Consider the following 18,668-nt stretch of genomic DNA (forward strand, 5'->3'; position numbering starts at 1 on the left):
GAAATCACCTTTTTTCCAAGGACTGTAAATCCACCCTCAATCTCAGGCAGATCATTATGAGGGGGACTGGAAGATGACAGGGACTGGAGATGACGATATCACGTTTCCCTATGGGTGGCCAAAAGGACTGAGCAGGAACAGGATGGGAAAGAACCTGGCAGAACCTCAGCACGGATCTCCTTAGTGACAAATAAGCAGCTGCATGTACTTCCCTGGAACAGCCAAACAGTCCTCAAAACCACATCAGCATCGAGGAGCAATTTGAAGCATCCCAAAAAGGCAGAGAAAGAAACAGGAATGAATGGTAAGAAAAAAGCAGCAGTGAGAGGGTGGTGGTTGTGGCAGCAATAAAAGGGACTCTCGTTGCTTTGCATGGGATGCAGCAGGAGATCCAGCACTGGGGAGAAAGAATGAGATCCAGCATTTTCTGGTGGAGGGCAGCGTGCCCACAGCACTGGGTATGCAGGTTGGCTGACCTACAAGAAAGCAGAGGGGGCAAAGTCGTGTGATTCTGTACTCATGACAGCTTTGTTTGGGTGAGGAGAAACAAAAGAGCAGCGCTGTGCGTTCGTTATTCCAGAAATACACGGACAAAACCCACGGGGAAATGGAGGGAGTGAAAGGAGAAGAGCTGAGCACACACAATAAGACACACAATGAAGGTTGGACTCCTATATGCACACCCAGGTATATCAGCCACGTTCAGTATTCAAACATGGTGTTCAGCAAACTGTGCCAAAATAACATCCAGGACAGCCAAGCAGAAAATCCAGACACCTCTCTGTCTGCATCACATCACTTCTGATTTAAGCAGACAGCAGAATGGACAGCTATGGGGCTGGAAACCACCCCATACAGCAGCCCTTTAACCATGGGCACTCTCCTACCTTAACAACAACCTGTTCTGTTTATCCTGGCTGTGACTGCAATTCAATCACGCTTTAGGAAGGGCACTGAGTACCAACAGGTGCTGAGAAATGCAACCAGCAATCACTGCACACTGGGCTGCTTTCAGATCTTCCCTCCCTAATTAAGCTTGCTGTTGCCCAATTCCTGCTGCTTTAAAAATTAACAAGACGGTTTAAGGAGAAAAGTTTGTCGGGGCTCTTATTTGAAGCACTTTGGTTTTGCTTTTGCAGGAGTAAGACAGAGGGATCCACAAAGGGAAGGAGAATTGTATGTGTACTGGGGGGTGCTTATGGGTCTGCTGCAGGCATACAGCTGTCTTATACAGCTCCTGCCCCTACTAGGAGCCTTTGTGGGCATAATTATGCAGACCTTATGATCCACCCCACAAAGCAGGGGAGAGGGATTCCCATTGCCACAGCAAACCTGGAGCACTGAAGGATGAGCTGCAAGCACTGTCAAGGCAGTGCAAACCCTGCAGGCTTCCAGGTGAGCACAGAACAAGGCAAGACAGCGACGTGAAGCAAAAACTGATCCATGTTCTCCTAAAAACAAGAGGTTACAAAGAATCTGGAAAGCAAATCCTCGCAACAACAAAACATCATAACTTCAATGCCAGCACTAAGACAAACCGCAGGCTCTACTTACACAGAGATGAGGTGTGATATTGGGGCTGAGAAATGAAATCTTCTGGTTAATCCAACGTACTGGGATTTGAACAGGGCTGTAGTGCAATGCACAGCCATGCTACAAGTTGGTGCTGGTGCTGAGCACGCAGGAGGGCAATCAGAGCTTCTAAATCTTGCAGGGATGTAAGAGAAGTCGTGATGTCACTTCAAAGCAATCACCTGCTAAAGAGCCAAGTCTACCCAGAGCACAGCGTCCCTCCATAGAACAGATAAGGAAATACCAAGCTTGCCTCCTGAGGCACCATTTTGCAACACAAGGCATCAGTTTTGCTACCAAAAAAAAGAGTCGATGCAGGATTTTAAACTGTTACTACAAAGAAAACAGCCTCCGAGATTTGTTCAATCAGCATTTAGTCATCTGATATTTAAGAACTGGGTACTACAAGCACGATGAGGGCTGCTCTGCAATTCAGAGCACTGAAATCGACCCAGAAATAGTTAAAATTACCCACATGCAGAGAGATACAAAGACTTCGTGGTGCTTTCTGGTTTTAAATAAGGCTTGAAAAGCACCAAGATGATGCCCTAAAAGCTGGTATTTAGGAGCAAAGGTTTTTGCCTCTCCTCTTGTCAATATGTTGATGTTAAGCTCCAATAATGGAAGGCACAGTGACTGCTCTCCTAATAGCAGTGTGCTTTGTTTATAAGGCAGAACCTGTGCCTGCATTTCAGTGGGGCTTTGGGTCCTGAAACAGAACCATGGCAAGCTTCTATATGATTAATACGATGCCCATCCATGACTCTATGATCTTGGTGCATTCTGAAGCACCACCACCATTACCCTCATATGATCTTGGTGCATTCTGAAGCACCACCACTGTTACCCTCATCCCCTGAGATCTCATTAAAGCAAAACCCCAGAAGTAGAGCAAAAAAAAAAAAGCAGCTTTGCCATTTATGTTCCCATTTGTAAAAGTTTCCAGAACTCTCCTTAAAGGGGGAAGGGAAAAAAAAGAACAACAATAACAACAAACCCAACAGAAAACCAAGCTCTGAACCCTACCAAAACAAGACATTCCAGTGCACATGCTCTTCCCTTGGGGACAGGCCAAGAGAACAACGACACGTGATGGCCCTATTGCTCAACGCAGCCTGGAAGGGGTTCAAGTCGGGCGATAAGTGCGGCGTAAGCCCATAACGAGCAGAAGAAAAAGAATTCAGCCCAATGTAAACTGCCTCCCTACCCTTCGCCTCAGTCGATCCCAGTGGGGGCAAACAGTGAGGTTTTGAGATTACAAAAGGCTGGGCAGGTAAATGAGGAGCTTTGTGCTCTCATTCCCCCCTCGAGCAGAGTCCATGTATCGCCCTCCCCAACAGTTTTAATGTGTGTGACAACGTTCAGCCCCACAAACAGCACAGAAAGGGGAGATCTGAGCAAAGTTAGACACTGTTTAAGAATCCCTTCCATGCACAAAATGAGGCAGCACCCCCCCCCCCCCACTTTGCTAACAACAGATCCCAAATGCTTAAAAACAGAGCTCAAACCTTCCAAAAGGAGCAAAATAAAAGCAGTGTGGAATAAACTCCCATTCAAGGGGAGGCTGCAGCGAAGCCAACTCAAGGAACAATAAACCACAGATCAGAATGAGGACAGCAGGCCCTGGTTGCCCTATGGTGGGCTTAGGGACCCCCAGCTGTGCCCCCCACTCCAGGTAAAGCTATAGGGTCAAAGCTCCCCATCAGCTGTCGGCTCGCTCCGCCCCGGCCCTGGTTTCCGGGTAGTAACAGAGCAGCCAATGAGTGGAGTTGTGAGCTCTGCCCGAGGCCTCTTGCTTGTGAAAAGGGCTCTGAACACAACAGCTCACCCCCAAAACAAGGGGGCAAGGCAAGGCCTCAAAATCCTATGGGGTATCTATGGAAAGGATGCAAAGCTCCAAGGCCCTAAAGTCTTATGGGGTATCTATGGAAAGGATGCAGAGCTCCAATGGGATGGGTGGGATCCCGAAAGTGAAAAAGCCACATTGCAGGTGGGGGGGGGTGGGCAATGCCCCCCACTCTGCTGCATCCTAAAAAGTCTGAGGGACAAAACAACGGGGTCTGCAGCTGCTCCTATAATAGGGGAATGCAGCACAGATACCACATCCTCAGTGTTTGCACGACCAGGAGAGAAACAATGAAGTGACTCAGAGTTTCAGCACATCAGCATCATCATCATCATCATCAGCCAGGCGGTTATTAAACATCGGTTCGGCACATTAACACACACGCAGCTCTGCTTACCTCCCCCCCTCCACCTCCACCCTACAGAGCTCACAAAGAAGCAGCCACAAAAGGACACGGACGTGTTGGGATTGAGAATGGGAAGCATAAAAGGAGCCCACTCGGCTCCTGAACCTGTCAGAGTATAAGGGGGGGGCTGAGCAATAACGCCATCCCTGATCCTAAAGGTAAAGGGTTGTAAATCCTGAATCTATGCCACGATTGTATTAAAAATAAAGAGGTTGGGAAGGGAAACTGTAATTAAAATGATAGCAAAAAGGTGGCGGGGGGGGGGGAGGAAACCACCATGACAACAACACCCTGGAGCCTCAGGGAGGAGCGCATTCCTTCAGAGGAGTCCTCTCTCATTTGGTCACCACCAAAACCATCCGAGCTGTCGGGTCTCTGGCTTCCAACCCTAAAGCGTAAACCGAAGGGAATTACATTGAGATCTGAGGCCCAGGAGAGCTGAGCTCACCCTGGCAGGCAGGGCGAGTCAAAGAGACAAACAAAAAAAGGGCCATAGGGAGGGAGGGAGGGAGAGGAGGGGAGGGAGGAGCGGTGAGCAGTCATCTGACACATCCAACTTCCTAAGTTTGTTGTCTGCTCCAACCCCCCCCACCATAAGAGATCTCTGCTGTTTTAAGAACCCTTTGGGGTCCTTTTGTCGATGGGGGGGGGGAGGAGGAGAGAAGAAAGCAGGCAGCGTTTTGTAATGGGGGGCTAAAGGGAGGGGGGTGGGGGGGGAAGATTTGGGGGCTTTTCATCCCCCATCGACTTTAGGGATATGGAGAATAGATAAGCACTTTGGAAGAGCTCCCCTTTGTCTATTTGGCTCCAATAGGAACAAAAACAGGAATATTAAAAAAAAAAAAAATAAAAAAGGAACATGGGGGGGGGGGGGGGAAAGGAAAGCAGGTTGGGCCTGGAAGGAAGACACTTCCCCCACCATCAAACAGCTGGAATCACCGACCCCCCCCACCCTTTCCAACACGATTAAGCACCGATGGCAATTTGCATCGGGCAGAGAATGACATGTGTGTAACTTTAAACCCCCCCCCCCCCCAACACACAGATCCACGGTTAAAAATAGCTGCGATTCAACCATGATCGCGAGTCATTTCCTATCTGCTTTCAAAACAAGGCGAAAACACAAGCGAGAGAGAGAGAGAGGCCGAGGGGGAGAGAGAGCGAAGGCACACGAGGAACGTCAACAGAAGTTTCCCTTCGATAAGCCACAAACGGGAGCTGAGCTCCTCCCATTCCCCCCCCCCTTTATACCCCCCCCTCTTTCCTTCTAAAAGCCACTAAAAATAATCCAAAAATCCAAGCAAGTTTGTTTATCTGGCTGGAAACTCAATCAGACCCTTCGTGGTATTGAGGAGAAAGTGAGCTGGAAAACATTAGGGCCAGTGTTGGTTTCTATGAGCCCCCCCCCCCCTCCATATCTACCCCCATAACCCCTCCACTTTGAGGGATGAAATAAGATGAAAGGGATCCCATAGCGATCCCCCAACGTTATTTATCGACGTGGAAAGGATTCACCTCTGTATAAAGGAGGAAAATAAAGAGGAAGACGGATGGGTGAAGGGGTGGGGGGGGTAGAATATAAACATGGAACGGTTGGAGGAGAAATATAAACAGATCTATCACGGAAAGGAGGAAGGGGGGGGGGGGGGGGGTTGAAATAAAGCTTGAACCCAATGTGGGGTGTTACATAAACAGCACTTTGAGGTGCCCCCCCCCCCAACCACCCTACACCTCAAATAGAGGCGTTTAAGGGGCTCCAAGTCAGGGCCCTGCTTAAAATATATAGAAATAAATCAAATTAAAGCCTTAAGATGTAGATTCAGAGGGAGACGGGGGGGTAATAAGGTTGGATTTGAGGGATGTTTTCTGCTGGGAGGGTTGGGGGGGGGTGTCAAGATGGGGGGGGAATTGGGTGTTGTATGTTGTGTTGATACCAGGGGAAGGGGGGGGCAGGCCTTAAAGGTGGGAATATATGACAAATATCCCATAGAAATATGGGAGGGAGCAGAAAGTGGGTCCAGGAGTGGGAAGGGGGGGGGGGGGGGCCAGTGATAGATCTAAAGGTGAACCCCCCCCCATTAAAATAATAGAAGGATTGAAGCTTGAGGTGGATGGGGGGGGTTGGGAGAGAGGGGGGGTGAGGCCTTCAGCTCTCTATGGAATATGGGGGGGTTTGGCTCCATAATAAAGATATAGGAGAGGTGGGAAGAGTCTCCTAAGGGGGAGGCCTAAGCCTGAGGCCTCACAAAGGGACTAAGGGGGGGTGGGGAGCACAACAGAGGGGGGGGTCCCAACCCCATTTAAAAGCCCCAAACCCACATTATAACAGATGGAGGTAAGGAATGAAGGTTAATAATGAAGGATACAGCTTAACCACATCGGTGTCCATCCGCCTCTTGCCCGGGCTGGGGGAGGACATGGTGGTCGCGGCCGCCCCCGATGCTCCGGGCGGGCTGTCAGCGTTGTCTCCTCCTCTATACCCTCAAGAGCAGCTGTGGAGTGAATGGAGATGGTGGGGGAGCCGTTATGGACCCCCCTTTTCTGTAATAGCTTGTCGTCGTTTTGTTGTCGCCTCCTCCTCCTCCTCTTCTTCCTCCTCCTCCTCCGCCCTCTCCCTCCTGTGGTGACGGCGCGGCCGCTCTGCCGGAGCCTCACTCTGGCCCTCTGACGTCACTGCGGGGTGACGTCACAGCCTAGCCGCGTTGCGATTGGTCGAAAGGAGGAGGAGTTCTTTAAGCCCCGCCCAAGCGCGGGGGGTGAGTGGAGTTGTAGTGTGTGGGGGGGGGGGATCGATGAGAGGTCGCGGGTTCGAGACCCCGGTGGGGACTTTAGGAGGAGGGACCCAAAATCGCTGCAAAACGCCCCAAAAAAAGGGGTTGTGTCAATGAGGAAAACGCCCCAATAAAAGGGGTTGTGTCAATGAGGGATGTGCCATAGGGTTGGAGTTGTAGTGTGTGGGGGCTCAATGTGAGGTCACGGGTTCGAGAATCTGGTGGGGATGCTAGGAGGAGACACCCAAAATCGCCATAAATCGCCCCAAAAAAAGGGGTTGTCAATGAGGAAAATGCCCCAAAAAAAGGGGTTGTGTCAATGAGGGATGCGTCATAGGGTTGGACTTGTAGTGTGTGTGTGTGTGGGCTCAATGTGAGATCGCAGGTTTGAGACCCCAGTGGGGATGTTAGGAGGAGGGACCCAAAATCGCTGCAAAACGCCCCAAAAATGGGGTTGTCAAACACCCCAATAAAAGGGGTTGTGTCAATGAGGGATATGTCATAGGGTTAGAGTTGTAGTGTGTGGGGGCTCAAGTGTTCAAGACCCTGGTGGGGACTTCAGGAGGAGAGACCCAAAATCACCGTAAAACGCCCCAATAAAAGGGGTTGTGTCAATGAGGGATGCGTCATAGGGTTGGAGTTGTAGTGTGTGTGGGGGCTCAACGTGAAGTCGTGGGTTCGAGACTCCGGTGGGGACTTTAGGAGAAGGGACCCAAAATCGCCGCAAAACGCCCCAAAAAAGAGGGTTGTCAATGAGGGAAATGCCCCATTAAAAGGGGTTGTGTCAATGAGGGATGCGTCATAGGGTTGGAGTTGTAGTGTGTGGGGGCTCAATGTGAGGTCGCGGGTTCGAGACCCCGGTGGGGACTTTAGGAGGAGAGACCCAAAATCGCCGTAAAACGCCCCCAAAAAAGGGGTTGTCAATGAGGAAAATGCCCCAATAAAAGAACCCCACGGGGTTGTCAATGAAGGTTGAAGTGTCACCGTTTGTTTCCTGTGTGACGCAGCTGAAGCGTCACCCCGTGCTTGTTGTTCACCCAACCGGATGGGGCAGGTGACAATAGGTGACAATAAAGCGTGTGACAGTGATTTTAAAGGATATTTAAATGTGCTTCCACGCCCCAGGGTGGACATCCTGCATTCTTTAACCTGCCATCATCCTGTATTTACACCAGCAGCTCAGTCCTCTTGAGTCAACACACAAGTGAGGAACCTCAACGTGTACCTGCAAAGAAGGAATCTCAGCCCAAAGTTTGGGGTTAGAGGCTGTTTTGCTGCCCTAAAAGGTCACATCCATCACAGAACCCACATCCTGATTGAGCCACAGAGGGCAGAATATAGGGAGGAATGGAGGGGTTTCAATGTGAGCTGAGATGTGGGGCATCGTTATGGCTGAAGGCTCAATAGCCTCAATAGCCATAAAATAACCCCCAAAATACACACCTCTGCCCCCAAAAAGGGATAAGAGAAAGAGTTTTTGCTCTGCTAAACAGCAATGGCATTTCCCTGTGTGTTCACCCATGCTTTGACAGCAGCACACCTGCAGCAATAGATGGGAAGGGGGGAATGGCTGTGGGGTCTGAGCCCCCCCCAAAGCTTTATCCTTATCATCCTTAAAGGATGGAGATGACAGATTGAGGTTTCCTTCCTTGGCTTCTTCTCCCCCTTTCAGTGGGGCTGATGAGCACCGAAGCCCCAAGCTTTGGGTTTTTGGCTGTGTCCCAGCCTCCTTAACTGACTTATCAGCCCAGAACAGAGCATCCCTGGTTCCTATCTGCTCTTAGCAGGTTGGAAACACACCCCAGATGCTTCAATCGAATCCACTTTTGGGGCAGCTGCCTGCCCCTGCCCCAGGAGAAAGGGGGTTTGTAACAACCGTAAGAAATAAAAGTGAAATGTTTATTCCCACCTGGCATCACTTTGCTGTGCTGTTCACAGCCAGACAAGATGTCACCCTTACCAGGTGACCACGTCTCACCCCCCTGGCTTCAAACACAGCTGCTGAAACCCTATGGGGAGAGAGAAGGAGGGAGTCCAAAGCCTCCAGCAGCAATCTATGAGAAGAAAAGCTTCCTGGAAGGCAGCTGGGGATGGAGGGTTCCCCATCCCAGTTTGGCACTGGGGTGGCCCGTAGCCTTTGCAGCACACAGCTGTGAAGCAGAACCATGCTGGATCAACACAACGGCCCACACTGCTTGCAAGGCTGCTGTTCCTGGAGGCTGCAGCCCGTTCAGGAAGGATTGATGCTCTCCCACTGGCGGAAAATGCGGAACACTTTGCAGGATTTCACTGAGAGGCTCTGCAGGAGAAGGGAGCAAAGCAACACGGGTCAAAGCAATGCAAAGGGATCCACAGACAGCCAACCTAAGGATCCCCCCTCCAGCTCCAGGTACCCACTACCAAAGCATGCAAGGAGAAACCCCGCTGCCCCCTGAAAAGCCACATGGAAATGTTCTTTTTGGATATCAACAAACCAGTTAGATACAGTTTTTCCCTGTTCTGGGCTACTCACCAGCACAAAAATGGTAAGAGATCAGCCCCTTTGAGGTCACAACTCATACCAAATGCTTGAGATAAATGATGAAGGGGGGCTGCTCCAGCACTCCCTGCAGCTCAGCCCCAAAGCAGAGTGGAAGGGAGAAGGTAGGAGCACTCAGAGAAGATAATGGGGCCCTGGAGAGGGTGCCTGCCACCCACTCAGAGTGGGTTATAGCCTCAGTTTGGCTATACAGGCTCAGTTTGGTGGCTCAGCAAAGCCACCACTCCAACAGGCCAGGGGCTGCGGAGAGCAAGACCCAGAGGTCACATCCTCAGCTGGGATGCAAAACGAAACTGGATCTCAGGCAGCATTGAGCTGCTCTGAAACACTCTTATTTATAGCAGCCCTTGGACAGATCTGTGCTCAGATGAGACCTGGCTGAGAGGCTGTCAGCACAGCCAGAGGGGAAGCAGAGCCTCTGCAGGCACACATTTCATCCTATCCACTGTTTGCTGTGCCTCATCCACCCCATAGGCTTTCAGGTTTGGGAAAGGCTGAAGCAAGCAGTGCTCGAGTGCTCGGGTTCAGGACTGTAGGCTCACCACACGCTCTGTCTCAGGCACTTGGTCACACTTTCTGCTGGCAAGGAGTGTGCTCAGAACCACTTGCCAGCCTGGCTCTCCCTTTGCAGGCTCCTTCTCAGGATCCTCTGGAGCTTCTCCTGTCTCCACTGTGTTGACCCAGGGACACCAGTCACGATGCTGGGAGCTGGGGTCGAAGAAACTCCTTGAGGAAGTATCCTGAGCAGTAGGAGAAAGTGACAGTGAAAGAAATCATAGCATAGCTCGGGTTGGAAGGGAACTTAAAGACCATCTCATTCCAAATGCCATGGATAGGATTGTCAACCACTAGATCATGTTGCCCAGAGCCGCATCCAGCCTGGCCTTAAGCACCTCTAATGACAGCATGGTTTAAAACAGACTCCAATGACACAACAAAACCCTCTCCATGCCCAAACCCCAACCCAGATCCACACTATGAGGACAACAGTATCCTATGGATGGAAATTTTGCCCACATCTGCCCCCCAACCCACCCAGACTCTCACTGCCCATCCCCATAGCACTCACCGAGCTGCTGGAAGAGCAGAGCCGTGGCCTCTTGGTTCTGCGGAGGGGACTGGATGGCACCTCCACATTGTCCCCCTGCCCCATACTGCGGGTAATGGGGCGGTTCCTCTGTGTGGGGCTGGCAGCCTCCAGCTCACCCCCTCGCTCCATAGGGCTGCTGGGGGGATCTGAAGCTCTCAAGCGAGAGATGGATGGGGAGGGACTCTTCTCCTGAACAAGAACAAGTAGTTAATGGAGCTCCAAACACAAGACATGCTGGGAAGCCTGGCAGAAAGGATCTGGGGTCCTGGTGGACACCAAGCTGAACATGAGTTGGCAATGGGTTCAAAGCAGTGTTATGGGCTTCATTGGCTCTCTCCTACAGGGAAGGGCTGAGGGAGCTGGGAGCATTAAGCCCAGAGAACAGGAGGCTCAGGTTTATCTCACCAAACACTCAAAGAGAAGACTCAAAGAAGACAGAGCCAGGCTTCCTCAAATGGTGCCCAGTGCAGTTCCAGAGGCACTGGGCACAAATTGGAGCCCAGGAGGTTCCATTTGAAGACAGTGTGGGTGCCAAATCCGTGGCACAGGGACTGTGGGATCCTCTCCTTAGGGATCTCCAAACCCATGTTGACATGGGGCTGGGCATAACTTGGGTGGACCTGCAGGGCAGGGTGGAAATCAAATGGACCAAGGTAACTCCAGCCCCAGCCAGGATGGGATTCTATGATTCCTCTGGCCTGAAGGGAACAGGAAGATGCCACCCAGCTTCAACAAGGAATCAAAGCCTTCTCAGCTGTCCTGACAGCAACTGCAGCACCACACACATGACCCATGGCCGGAGATGCAGAATTGAGATGAGTCTCTTTTCTGCATGCTCTAATAACCACATCAGGACCATGCCATACCTGCTCAGAGCCCGGTGAAATCGCGTCTTGGCTCCGTGTGAGCATCCTGCGTGGAGATGTGGGCACAGGAGGGCCATGATCTCCAGTTGCTGTCATGTTTGGGCTCCAGGAGTCCAGCTCCAACCCTGTAGATTCCAGCTGATGGAAACCCCACAGTCCCACCTTCCTCATGCAGCGAGAGCAGGTGATGACTGAGAGCACAGAGCCGGACACAACACTATGGGGACAGAGCCAAAGAATGGGAGAAGGTTGGGATGAGGTTGGACTCTTCCCTAGAATCACAACTTTTAGAGCAGATGCAGGTATTTGTCCCTTTTTTTTTCCCCTCTCGGTAGCCTGACGTGCTGAAGTACATTAAAACCCATCTGTAGCACTGATTTAAAACCAACTTCTTTCTATTTTGTGGTTTGCCACAGATCAGCAGCACGCTCAGCTATCAGTGCCCCAAGACATCACTGTCCCATCTTCAGCCCTTCTCCTGTAAGAGCAAAATGCCTCAGGCACAAACAGCGCGGCTGTTCTGCTCACATCACACTATAGGAAGCACAAACCTTCGGGTCGTGAAACTTCCCTCTTTTCCTTTAGGCCTGACAAGCCATGAGAGCAACCCCGAGTCTGACACCTCAGGGGCTACAACATCCAAATCACCATTGAATGGGGTGACTGACAGCTCAGAGATCTTATTTCAGATCCTGACATCTCAGGGAATGACATCTATTTTAGAATAGGTAGGAGTCGGGGTTTCTGTAGGCTCATCCATTTTAACAGCTGAAGGCAATGAAGACTATGAAACAGGGGACAGCAAACACATCACAAGAGACTCATTCACATTCCTCCAGCCCCTAAGAGGTGTCACTGGCAAAAAGAACAGACCCTTGGGATCACTCATGTGCTGACCTGCAGGTCCAGCCGCACAGAGCCAGGACACAGGCAGGAATGTGAACCTGCAGGACTTCTGAAGCAAACTTCATTGGTGGTTTCTCTCCCTCGGTCCTTTGCTCGAGTTCCTCCTTGATCAGCTGGAGCAGCAGGCTGATCTTCTCCTCTGTAAGGGACTGTGGGGCAGAAAAAGGCAGCAGAGATGGAGGTTAGAGGCAGAGCTCAAATTCCTTTGACTGTTTTGGAGTTTAGGGCTGAATTCTGCCTCCTGTTTGATGCCACGTAACTCCTTTCTTACAGCAGTGCTGCCCTCGAGATTCCTAATGCTGGCAGCAGGAAAATGAGCATGGGAAAACCCATAGGGACAGAAGAGTGCTAGATGGTTTCTGGTTAGAAAAGTGAGAGTGAGTGAAAGATAAATGCTTTTCCTACCTCCAGATAAGTCTTTCACCCCACATCAGGCAAGTCTGTCTGATGAAACACCCCATTTCTACCCACAGACCATGTTACATATATGGAGAGACCCCATTTCCACCCACCCCAGGGGTGAGGTGCACGAGCTCGGCACATTCAGCCCTTCACCCCTTTGGTTTTCACAGCTCAGCAGTGGTGATCACAGAACTCCTCTGTGCTTTCTGCTGAATGGATGAAGAGTTCCCTGGATCCTCCGCAGCTTCTCACTGCTGAGAGCCATCTGTTGCCCAGGGAGTGTGCCCAGAGAGCCAGACTTGGCTGCAGCAGAACAAGGCCTGGCCAGGACCCTGCAAAGAGGCAATCCCACACTTGTTCCTGGCTGCAGGAATGCTAAGCTTTAGCTCCTGCCTCTCCCTTATTGCTCTCTGAAAATGCAAGCTCTCAGCTCCAGATTCATGTAGGATTGTGTTTACTCATTAGAGAAGTTGACCCACAGGCTGCTGCTGTACCTCAGAGCCCCTAGAAATAATGAATGGGAGCTCTCTACCAGGAGCCTGTAGGACTCCAGATCACTCTTGCTGTGCAGCCTGCATTGCTAACATAGGTGCAGAGCAGGAGCCCAATGCTTCAGCCCTATTCCCACTGACAGCATTGTGATGGCACAAGTCAGATGTGCCAGCTCTGGGCAAGAGCTTGCACAGCAGAAACCCTTCCAAACTCCTTTTAAATTGCTTTCAGAAAGGCCAGGTAAAAGCCACCCTGCAGAGACCATCCATGTAGAAAGCCAAGGAGATGACATTAATATATGCTCACATAGGGATGCCTGGCTTTGTCACCAGGGATTTAAATATCCCCACTCCCCCCAAAAAAAACTCACCATGTTTTTCATATCCTCTGCTCTGAGGGAGGGCAGCTGCAGCTCCAGCTGACACAGGCTCTGGAAACGCTCCAGGAAGTCCTGGAGAAGGGCTCTGGGCTCATCCACCAGCAACAGGGCAAAGCGATCTGGTGTAAGAAAACACAGGCTGTGGCACCAGCTTTCCCCTTCCTTGTTATCCCACAAAATGAGAGGCAATGACCAGCAAAGGTCTTCTAATAACAGTCTTCCAGATGTTAAAGGAAAAGCTGAGCAGTCTCCTTTGCAATCACCCTTCCTAGTGCAGCACAGTTTTGAATCACAGAACCATTTAGATCAGAAAAGACCCCAAAGATCATTGTGAAGATGAAGTCTTTCACCCTTTGAGCATCCCAAGTCATTTATCCTCCCCTATATCCTCTCAGTTATATCCTGAACAGCATTTTAACTGCCCAGAAGGTACAGGAAGGTAGAGAGGCAGCCCCAAGATCTGGGGCTCAGTTACCTGCTGAGGCTGCTCAGAGCCTTCCCTATATCACTGTTTCAACATCCTTGTGATGGGTAAAAGAGGACTTCTATGGCACTGAGTACTTGGAGAGAATGCATAGGTACAACAAGGAGGGAGAACAACAACAGAAAGGGAGAAAAGCAAAGGAATAATCCCAAAGCTGTGCACTACGTGGGCTCTATAGGACCAACCTGGGCAGGGGCTGTCTGGCCAGAAGCAGAACTTCTCATGAGCGGTGCACAAGGATTTCTTCAGCTCCGCGCAGCGCTCCTTATCTGCAAGGCAAAACTCACTTCTACACCTCTGCTGAGCCACCTCCTCAGGGAAGGGCTGGCAAAAGCAAACCAAGGGAGACAGGGAGGCAGAAGCCTGTGCTCTCGGCAGCTGAGATCCTCCTGTTCCTGAGGCTGTAACGTGCAGAGCCTGAAGCTCTTAGCTCCCCACTAAAAAGAACTGGCAGCATCCTGCCCCTCCAGCCTCCCTGCAGGAAACCACGTTGCCAAAGGGAACAGCGGCTCCAGCAAGGTTGGATCATCTGCACAACGCTAAGCCTGACCACAGCCATGCAGATAAAATCCCCTCTTACTTCTGGGAGCAGCAAGCACGGACCAGAGGAGCCTGCTATGGTGTATGCAAGCAGCAGACACAGCTCATGCCAGCCACCAGCACAGGGACTGCTTGGAACTTCCCAGTTATCTGATTGTTTGAGCAGCTGCCAGTCCCTGACCTCTCTCTGGGGCTGTAAGAGACATATTATAGCTGGAAATCAAGCTCAAACTTCCCCCAAACAAATGGATACTGCATTTAATTTATTCACCCCATTCAGGACTTAATTATTATTGTTTCTTTTAAACGTTTGCTCTTCTTTCCTCTCTCTTGATTTTTAGGCTCTTCCGAAACCAGCAGCATGGTTACTAACAAGAATAATTAGGCCAAGGTTTATTTAACAAAGATAGCCTGGACAAACAGAGGGCGTCAATATTCAGTGGGAGCCCAAAGGAAAAGCAGCTCCCAGTTATGCGTGATCTGCACTGCATTTGTCAGACATTGGGGCTGCACCCTCTGCTGTCTTGTAGGTAAGATGGAACCCACAGCAGAGAGAAAACGAACTTAAGCAGGGCAGTAAAGGGATTTATGTATTAAATTACAGATGAGCACCTGAATGTATGGACTCAATGCCCTGCATCAAGATAAAAGAGCAGAGGATCACAACAGCAGACCCAGCATCCTGACAATGAGAGCAGGGGTTTTAATGAAGCTCTGTTATACGTACACTTGTTGAAGTCAAAGGTGAGCTGCAAGCTGACGCAGAGGAAGGCCTGACAGCTGGAGCACTTCAACATGTCACATTCTACGTTGGTCCATCCATACTTGGCACAGACCAAGGGAGACAGCTCGTGGGGTTTGCCTGCCCACTTCAGCGGGTGCTCATGTTAAGGATAAAACCCTATTAAATACAGGCTGACCTGGGAAGGATTCCTCACGGGGTGATTTATCCCAAGAAGAAAAGATGGAGCCTGTGAAGAAATGATGCAAAGCAAGGGGAGGAGGAGGTTAGAAATTCAGCATCAGAAAGGATATAGTGAACGTTTCTACTCTGCTGAAATAAGCTTCTTTGCTTGTTGACTCCAAGGAGAGAGCATCGGTTTGCAAAGATCCATTCGCTGATTCCGACCAGTCGGACGTGTCCTTCCTGAAAGGAACAACGAGTCAGCAAGTGAAACATCTGTGCTCATCCAGAACCCCCCCACTGTCTGTCTCTTGGTGTCCCACAGAGCCCCTATGGTGGGACTCATTTGTGGGTCCTGGTTCCTGCACAGCTCAACTCATTTCAGATCTTGGCAGATCATTTGCTTGCCCTTTTTACCCTCCTATAACCTCCCATTGCTCATCACTGCCTCCCCAGCACCTTCTCAGTGCCTCATTTCCCCCTTATTCTTCCCTACAATAAGGCCCAACATCATCTAAATACCATTCAACGTCCCCAGAACTGTCAGCAAACCCATTTACTCCCCCCTCAGAGCCCCTTTAATGCTTCCTATGCCCTATAACTGCCCCTTTAACGCTTCCTATGCCCTATAACTGCCCCCTTTAACACTTCCTATGCCCTATAACTGCCCCTTTAATGATTCCTATGCCCTATAACTGCCCCTTTAATGATTCCTATGCCCTATAATGCATCCTATGCCTATAACTGCCCCCTTTATACACTTTCCATGCCCTATAACGCATCCTATGCCCTATAACTGCCCCCTTTATACACTTTCCATGCCCTATAACGCNTATACACTTTCCATGCCCTATAACGCATCCTATGCCCTATAACTGCCCCCTTTATACACTTTCCATGCCCTATAACGCATCCTATGCCCTATAACAGCCCCTTTAATGCTTCCTATGCCCTATAATGCTTCCTATGCCCTATAACTGCCCCTTTAACGATTCCTATGCCCTATAACGCTTCCTATGCCCTATAAGAGCCCCCTTAACGCTTCCTATGACCTATAACTGCTCCTGTAATGCTTCCTATGCCCTATAATGCATCCTATGCCCTATAACTGCCCCTTTAATACTTCCTATGCCCTATAACTGCCCCCTATAACGCATCCTATGCCCTATAACTGCCCCCTTTAATGCTTCCTATGCCCTATAACGCTTCCCATGCCCTATAACTGCCCCACTAATGCTTCCTATGCCCTATAACCGCCCCCTTTAATGCTTCCCATGCCCTATAACGCTTCCTATGCCCTATATCTGCCCCTTTAATGCTTCCTATGCCCTATAACGCAACCTATGCCCTATAACTGCCCCTTTAATTCTTCCTATGTCCTATAACTGCCCCCTTTAATGCTTCCTATGCCCTATAACTGCCCCCTATAACGCATCCTATGCCCTATAACTGCCCCCTTTCACGCTTCCTATGCCCTATAATACCCCATTTAATGCTTCCTATGCCCTATAACTGCCCCTTTAACGCTTCCTATGCCCTATAACTGCCCCCTTTAACACTTCCTATGCCCTATAACGCATCCCATGCCCTATAACTGCCCCCTTTATACGCTTTCAATGCCCTATAACGCATCCTATACCCTATAACTGCCCCCATATCGCATCCTATGCCCTGTAACTGCCCCTTTAATGCTTCCTGTGCCCTTTAACGCTTCCTATACCCTATAACAGCCCCTATAACGCCCTATATCAAGGCCCAACCCCCCCAGTGTCCCCTCATCCCTCCCGGTGTCCCTTTATATCTCTTCCCCCCTCCCCCCGATACCGTAGGCCCCACCATCTCCCCCCAGCCCCATCCGCCTCCCCCCATTCCAGGCCCTCACCCTTCAGGCCCGCTGCCCTCACAAGCGATTCCTCCATCAATCAGATCCCGGATCTGCTGCGGGGTAACGGAGGGAGACCGACCCCGACCCCCCCCGGCTGACTCGGGGCTGGGCGCCGCCATCTTGGTCCCTTAGCGCAGCACTGAATAGGATTCGGGTGGGGACACGGAGGCCGCGCAACTTTCGTTCCGCGCAACTTTCGTTCCCCCCCACCTTCACCTGACACTCTGCTCGGCGCTCTGCTACTTCAGCCTGACCCACCTCCCAACAAGCCCGCGTCTGATTGGCCCCACCTCCGAAACCCTCCCTCTGATTGGCCAGCAAGATGTGCGGCTCCTCCCTTTCTCTCCCTCCCACTTCCCAACAAGCCAGCGTGTGATTGGTAGATCCCTCAGAAGCCGCTCGCTGATTGGTCGACGGGCATGGCGGCTGTCGAGGAAGGAGGGGGGTGGGGATCTGTGTGAGGAGAAGCGGCCATGGCGGCGGAGGATGGAGAGAGGGAACGGAGCGGCCTGAGGGGCAGAATGGAGGACGGGATCCTCAGCCGCTTCGTGCAGCTGCCGGGGAGGCCGCACACGGCGGGTGAGGCCTCATAGGGCGGGTAATGGGGCAATGGGGTGGGAGGGGGGCGATGGGGGTCGTGTAGGGCCATATATGATGTATTGGGAGTGGTGGGGATCGTGTAGGGCCATATATGATGTATTGGGGGTGGTGGGGATTGTGTAGGACCATATATGATGTATTGGGGGTGGTGGGATCATGTAGGCCATATATGATGTATTGGGGGTGGTGGAAATCATGTAGACCCGTATATATAATGTAATGGGGGTTATAGGGATCGTGTACGCCCATATATGATGTATTGGAGGTGGTGGGGATCATGTAGGCCCATATATGATGTATTGGGGGTGGTGGGGATTGTGTAGGCCTGTATATGATGTATAGGGGGTGGTGGGGATCATGTAGGGCCGTATATGATGTATAGGGGGTGGTGGGGATCATGTAGGTCCATATATGATGTATTGTGGGTGTTGGGGATCATGTAGGGCCTTATATGATGTATAGGGGGTGGTGGGGATCATGTAGGTCCATATATGATGTATTGGGGGTGGTGGGGATCATGTAGGGCTGTATATGATGTATTGGGGGTGGTGGGGATCATGTAGGGCCGTATATGATGTATTGGGGGTGGTTGGGATCGTGTAAGCCCATATATGATGTATTGGGGGTGGTGGGGATTGTGTAGGGCCATATATGATGTATTGGGAGTGGTGGGGATTGTGTAGGCCCATATATGATGTATTGGGAGTGGTGAGGATCGTGTAGGGCCATATATGATGTATTGGGAGTGGTGGGGATCGTGTAGGCCCATATATGATGTATTGGGGGTGGTGGGATCATGTAGGGCCATATATGATGTATTGGGGGTGGTGGGGGTCGTGTAGGGCCGTATATGATGTATTAGGGGTGGTGGGGATCATGTAGAGCCATATATGATGTACTGGGGGTTGTGGGGATCATGTAGGGCCATATATGATGTATTGGGGGTGGTGGGGATCGTGTAGGGCCATATATGATGTATTGGGGGT

The 18,668-nt window shown here is 50.8% G+C and overlaps 3 protein-coding genes across 5 annotated transcripts in view; 1 reads left to right on the forward strand and 2 right to left on the reverse strand.

The window, feature by feature from the left end:
* The window catches only part of UBE2H (ubiquitin conjugating enzyme E2 H), a 39,779-nt gene extending 33,288 nt beyond the window's left edge, over positions 1 to 6,491 (reverse strand). The window contains exon 1 of one of the 3 annotated variants that reach the window (XM_015856546.2): positions 6,191 to 6,491. In XM_015856546.2, coding sequence (XP_015712032.1) covers positions 6,191 to 6,243 — 53 coding nt within the window. In that variant the 5' untranslated portion in view covers positions 6,244 to 6,491. Of the gene's footprint in view, positions 1 to 8; positions 2,973 to 6,190 lie in introns of those variants that run through there. The other 2 variants (XM_015856326.2, XM_015856474.1) reach the window with 2 other exon arrangements.
* Positions 6,492 to 8,473: 1,982 nt separating this feature from the next.
* Positions 8,474 to 17,308, reverse strand: ZC3HC1 (zinc finger C3HC-type containing 1). Its single transcript, XM_015856143.2, has 10 exons — positions 17,080 to 17,308; positions 15,329 to 15,440; positions 15,021 to 15,171; positions 13,939 to 14,022; positions 13,261 to 13,388; positions 11,988 to 12,145; positions 11,091 to 11,307; positions 10,204 to 10,413; positions 9,677 to 9,874; positions 8,474 to 8,894 (listed from the first exon to the last, which is right to left on the reverse strand). The coding sequence occupies exons 1-10, from the start codon at positions 17,199 to 17,201 to the stop codon at positions 8,826 to 8,828; spliced, it is 1,449 nt and encodes a 482-aa protein (XP_015711629.1). The 5' UTR covers positions 17,202 to 17,308; the 3' UTR covers positions 8,474 to 8,825.
* Positions 17,309 to 17,495: 187 nt separating this feature from the next.
* The window catches only part of KLHDC10 (kelch domain containing 10), an 11,396-nt gene continuing 10,223 nt past the window's right edge, over positions 17,496 to 18,668 (forward strand). The window contains exon 1 of the mRNA XM_015856948.2: positions 17,496 to 17,661. Coding sequence (XP_015712434.1) covers positions 17,556 to 17,661 — 106 coding nt within the window. The 5' untranslated portion in view covers positions 17,496 to 17,555. The remainder of the gene's footprint in view (positions 17,662 to 18,668) is intronic.

Source organism: Coturnix japonica, chromosome 1, assembly GCF_001577835.2.
Source record: "Coturnix japonica isolate 7356 chromosome 1, Coturnix japonica 2.1, whole genome shotgun sequence".
NCBI lineage: Eukaryota > Metazoa > Chordata > Aves > Galliformes > Phasianidae > Coturnix > Coturnix japonica.

Excerpts from the sequence above, each read along its gene's own strand:
- ZC3HC1 (XM_015856143.2), bottom strand. The coding sequence starts at position 17,201 with ATGGCGGCGCCCAGCCCCGAGTCAGCCGGGGGGGGTCGGGGTCGGTCT. Across the intron at positions 15,441-17,079 it reads GAGGGCAGCGGGCCTGAAGG|GAAGGACACGTCCGACTGGT; the intron begins GTGAGGGCCTGG and ends TGTTCCTTTCAG. Across the intron at positions 15,172-15,328 it reads GCAGAGTAGAAACGTTCACT|CCGCTGAAGTGGGCAGGCAA; the intron begins ATATCCTTTCTG and ends TAACATGAGCAC.